Source organism: Bison bison, unplaced genomic scaffold (genome assembly GCF_000754665.1).
Source record: "Bison bison bison isolate TAMUID 2011002044 unplaced genomic scaffold, Bison_UMD1.0 scf7180017864213, whole genome shotgun sequence".
NCBI classification, from domain to species: domain Eukaryota; kingdom Metazoa; phylum Chordata; class Mammalia; order Artiodactyla; family Bovidae; genus Bison; species Bison bison.
Genome location: NW_011494785.1, coordinates 7,336,014 through 7,341,557, shown reverse-complemented (window position 1 = coordinate 7,341,557; position 5,544 = coordinate 7,336,014). Strand labels below are relative to the sequence as shown.

General features: G+C 54.0%; 1 protein-coding gene across 1 annotated transcript in view; it reads left to right on the top strand.

Annotated features, from left to right (window-relative positions):
- CBX7 (chromobox homolog 7) overlaps window positions 1-5,544 on the top strand; it is a 19,094-nt gene that overhangs the window by 1,121 nt on the left and 12,429 nt on the right. The window contains 2 exon segments of the mRNA XM_010845229.1: window positions 3-58; window positions 2,217-2,260. Coding sequence (XP_010843531.1) covers window positions 3-58; window positions 2,217-2,260 — 100 coding nt within the window.

Genomic DNA, 5,544 nt, shown 5'->3' with positions numbered 1-5,544 from the left:
AGCCATCGGCGAGCAGGTGTTCGCCGTAGAGAGCATCCGGAAGAAGCGCGTGCGGAAGGTGAGGCTGCCCGGGGGGCGGCTCCCAGGACCCCTATGGGGTCCCCTTCTGTCCCCAGTACTGTCCCCTCTACCCTGGAGGCCAGGGAGAAAGTGGGGGCGGGGGCACCCAGGCAGCCCCGCGCTGCCGGGCCCGTATCCCCAGCCCGTGCCTCAGTTTCCCCCGCCACCTTGTAGGGAGAGTAGAATTAAAAGTTGTCGCCCCAGGATGCTGGGGGCAGCTGAGCCAGCCAGAGCTGGAGATTAGGATCGGACTGGAGAGACCCCAAACGCTATCCGTTCTCACCCTCCTCTCATTAAATATGGGGAGACTGAGGCCCAAGTTGAAGAAACGGCTTGCCTCGTGTGTTCGCATCGGATCTGGGTCTCGAACTCAGGACTCTGTACTCTTGGTGCCAAGTCCTTTGAAGTTGGAGGCGGAGCTTTGGAAAAGCCTCCTCCCGCCTCTTAAGTTTAACTGCTGGACTTCGACCTTTTCCGATCGCCTCCACACCCCAACCTCCGCGTCTCTCCCCCACTTCAGTGCACACCCCCTCAGTCTTCCCCTCCCCGACTCCCAGCCCCGCCCGACGGCTCAGTGAAGCCGCCTACGGCGCTTCGGCATCCTCAAAGCTCCTCCCCCTTTGCCTTAGCCTCCCAAACGTACACCCAGCGATTTAAGGAGGCATCTGTTCTGCTGGGTTCGGTCCCCGCGCCTCGGGCCTGGACTTTGGCCGTGCCCATTTCCGGTGCACACGTTTGCAAAGTAGTCTGGCCCCAGGCTGGAAGTTGGGACTGGAAGGCTTTGGGGAAATTCCCTGTCCCAACACTTAAAACCACTGTCCTTTTATCTCCTCCCTGTCGCCCCTAGGGAGGCTGTAGCGGCAGGGCGGGAGTTGACCTCCTCCCATTTGACGGAGGCACAAACTGAGGCCCGGGCTAGGGAAGCGACCTGATCAAGGTCAAACAGTAAGAGATGAGTGCAGAGCAGGACCTCAAGTTGGCTCATTGCCGACTCATCTTTAAAGGGAGAAAACTCAGCCCTGGTATCTTGGGCTAAAGGTTACGGGGTTAAGGTAGGCCATGACCTTTTCTTTTCTTCCCCCAACTCCAATGGGGTTGAGTTTTGTCCTCATGTCGGGGCTGCCCCTTCTCCTCCTCCCTTCCCTTAGGGTTTCCTCAATTTGAATTTGTTCCTCAAAACCCAATACTTTCTATGCAGTGTAGCCTAAGCACGTACATTAATTATCCCTTTCTACATGGGGCCCGTAGTGCCAGAGAGTGAGGAGCATTGTTCCTTTCACATTCATTCAAAATTCTGAGGACCTCTTATATACTAGGCACCAGTCTAAGTGCCAGGGGAGGGAGCTCCAGCCTTTGCAGAGCTGGCATTCTGGTAGAGGAGACAGGCAGCAAAAGAGGAAGTAAACAGATGCTTTCCACTGGGGTTGTGTGCCACACAGAAAGAGAACTATGAGGTGGGAGGGAGGGTGGCCAGGGCAGGCCTCTTTGAGGAGATGACATTATCTTGGTCTTAAAGTTCTAGTGTGGAGGGGTATCACCTGTCAGATTGGGAAGGCCCCTGTCACCTGTGCGGAAGGGAGGAACTTGGCTCTTATTTTCTCACTCCTGGAGGGAGGGATAAACACCCTTTCTCACGGTGAGGACTGTCTGCCTTCTCTGGGGCCCTGCCAGGGTCTTTTGACTTGAGAGTAAGTTGAGAGTCTTGGAGTCACTAGCCTGTCCACTCTGGGCCAGAGGCACTGTCTCACAGGGATGGGGCTGATGGGGCTAGAGGCCTGGGGGACTCCCCAAAGAGGAGTTTTCTAGGACTTGGAGAGTCTTCTAATTTAAAAAAAGAGCATTCTGGTCTTTGCTCTGGCACACTGGACACTGGATCTTTGGCCATGCACGTTCCCACACGTGACATGGGCTCCAAGCTTGTACCGCAGGTAACCCTGAGGTGTGTAGGGAGGGCCCAGTGCACTCCTGTGCTCTCGCAGGGAGGATGGTCTGGGATGGACATGGAGCAGCCAAAGATTGAGGATCTCTGGTTGATGGGGGTCTTGTGTATATGTGTTGGGGGACTTCTGTGTGCAGAGGGGATTGGGCCTTCAGCCCTGCAAGTGGTCCTAGGGGCATCTGTGTATCTCACTGTCTCCTTCTCTCTTTCTCCCCAGGGTAAAGTTGAATACTTGGTCAAGTGGAAAGGATGGCCCCCAAAGTAAGGCTCCTTTGTGTGTGTGTCTGTCTGCCTACCTGAACATCCGTTCATCTGCCTTTTCCCTGCTCTCCTGCCTCACTTTTCACTCCAGCTGCTCTAGTAATTGGCCAGCTGACCTTGATTAAATCGTCCTCTTCTCTAGGCCTCAGTTTCCCCTCTGCCAGCTGAGGGATTTGGAGCATATGAGGGTCAAGGTGGGTGCCAGCTTCTCTTCAGAGTTGTGCTCCATCTTCTGGTTGGAGCCTCTGCTCCCCTGCTTCTGGCCTCTCCTGGCATTCAGCGGTGAAGACCCAGCATCTTGGCTTCAGAAATGTCCACCTGCAAGGTGGAGGGGCCCTCAAGCTGCAGCATGTACCAGTGCCAGGTGGGAGTTTGTGGCATTGAGCAAGACAAGTTTAGCCAGTGGGGCATGAGTCTTCAGTGCCATAGAGCTGGGGACAGAGCCACCTTTGGATAGCATTCTCCAGTCTACAGAGCAGGTTCCCCTACAGACTTGTGAGACAGCTGTGGTTCTCATCTCTAAAGATGAGGTTCAGAGAAGGTAAGCAGCTTGCCTGAGGTCACACAGCAACGGGAGGCAGAGTTGGGGCTTGAAGTGAGCCCCTCTTCCTTGCCTCCTCCATCTCCCATTTGGGAGGCGGGCCAACTTGGGTCTAGGACCTCTCCCAGTTGCCCCGCCTCTCCTGCTGAGGCCGAATCAGGAACCTTCTCACCAACCAGTCACCTCCCAGCAGGAGTTGTTGGGGGGAGGGGAGTGAATGGGCAGGTCGTGGGGCCTCCCCATTGGCCTGTGGGCACCCCACCTCCCTTCCTGGCTTCCTAGAGATAGACTCCTGGAATCCCCCCTGGTTCCAGAGCCCCTGCTATCTGTGCCAGGGGCTTTCTGCTGTGTTGCTGTTGGGGGTGACCTGATGTTTGGGTCCTGGGAGTGTCTTGGACACACAGTGGTGAGAGACACAGCGGAGGGGAAAACAGCCATGCTGCCTCAGCTTCCCTCTCTGCAAAATGGATTCAGTAGTCCAGGCCCAGCTCTCCTCTCACAGGCTTCTTCACTTTGTGGGGTGAAAGTTCTAGGGTGTGTCCCAGATGGCCTGCAGGCATCCTGTTGATTAGGGCTGGTGGCTGGCCAGCCAGGTAATGCACTCATCCATTCCTGCTGCCCATTCCCAAACACCCTGAGACGGAAGGATAATCCCCTCCTCCACTAGGCAGAGGAGAGGTGGGCTTCCAGTCTGGGTGAAGGGGCAGTAAGAGGAGGTGGAAAACTAGAAAAGGAAGTGGGCATACTCCCTGGATACTCACTCCTCTCTTAGCTTCTGCACCAGAAGACATTGCATGGGAGTGTGAACACTAGCCTGTTGGCCTTCGAGGCATTGTTGGCTATTTTTCCTGCTGTGTACATTCCCTTCTCTAAACAGATGTATTTGTCTGTTTCAAGTTCTTTCCCCCACTTTTATTTATCCTGAATTAGTATGTCTGCCCATCAGAGCTTCAGTCATGGGAAGGACCTGGCATTTCAAGAGCGGTCCCTGCATAGTTCTGCTGGCCTATGCGCATGCCCCTGGGGCCCACTTGTTCCCTAACATAATGAGACCACCAGACGGGCCCTCATGACTACCTTTTGTGACCCCCCACAGGAATTCAGGGAGTCCTGTGTGGCCAGAAGACCTGAGGCATCTGACTTCCTCACACTTTGGTCCTTGTTCACAGCTAAACAGCTGGGATCCCTTGGACAGGTCCCCAGCAGAGCAGAATCTCTGCTTCCTCATCTCCAAATTGGAATGAATCCTCCAACACAGCAGTGATGTGAGGATTAGATGACAGATACAGAGTACCTAGTGCATGCTTAACCCAGACAAGGCACTTAGTAAATGTTTGCTATTAATAGTAAGTTACGCAGCTGGGCTCCTAGGTCTCACCAGCCAGGAGAGGGGTCTGGGGGGATTCTACTGCCATCTAAAGTAGCTTTAGCCCTCCTTTAGATCAGTCCTCTCATGTTTCAAATGAGGAAACCAGAGCCCAGAGAGGAGAGGTCACTACAGTAATATAAATGCCAACATGGTACCCACTTTATGCCAACCACTGCCACCCCACTTCACTTGGGGGACAACAGACTCAGCCACAGAAAGGAGGAAGAGAACCAGGGCTTCTTTATCACCCACTTTAGTCTCCCCTCCTCAGGGTGCCATGTTTGAAGAAGAGGCTGAGAAGGAGGGTGGGGAGTGGAGTAGTTGGACTGCTGCTCCCTGCAGGCCTGGGAGCCTTGGCTAGTGCGGTGCCACCCTGGGTGGGAGGGCGAGTCAGACTCTCCTGCTCCCAGCACCCTCCCCATTCTGGGCAGGTTCTATTAATACAGAAACCACGATGTAAACCAGCACTCACTCTGCCAGGCCCCTGTTGAGCTTTTGGGTGCTTTGCCTGTTTTCTCAGTGCAACAGGAGAGGAATAACTGCCCTTCCTCCCCAGCAGATGGGGTAGAGGAGCTATCCTGCTTGTTCTGGAAAGAACAGCAAATGGCACAGGGAGGGCCTGGGGGCACAGGGTGGAGGGGCTTAATAATCAGCTACATGCTCTCAGCCCCACAGAGGCCGTCAGATACCCTACTCTTATCTCAGCCTGCCAGGGACCCTGCTGCCCCTCTTTGGGAACATTTTCTTTCCCTCTGTTCTTACCCATTTGTAAATGCTACCCCGTTTGTGGGGAGGATGGCCTCCATGGAGCTTTAGGAATGATAGTATCAGTTTATCAGGATACACCAATAACCAGGCTGATATCAATAAGCCCCTATTAAAATCAGGCATTGGCCCACTTAAGTAATTTGCCTAATGGCAACCCAGTGGACAGATGAAGAGACAGAAACCCTCAGCAGAGGAGGCCCTCCCCCAGATCATAAAGGTGGCACGATTTGAACTATGGGCACTTCCATTTCCTCAGCTGTAAAATGGGGCTCTAGCCTCATGGAGCCCCATGGAAGGTAGCCTGAGACAAGGAAGGGTTCATAGCAGTGCCAGACACAGAGGAGGCCCTTCTTTCTCCTCCAAGACCCTGCTGAGTAGCGGCAGCAGAGTCCTGAGATTGGTCTTGGCAAGTGTGTGTGCGCTCTGGAGGCTTTCGATATTGACTTAATTACTGCTTGTTTGCTTTTATTATGTACCACATTTTATTGTGTACCACAAGTGCTGTATGTGGCTTAACACATCTGATTGTCACATCCCCCTAAAAGACATGCACTATTGGTAGCTCTGCTTCACAGATGAAGAACTGGAGGCCCCAGCAAGTGAGTC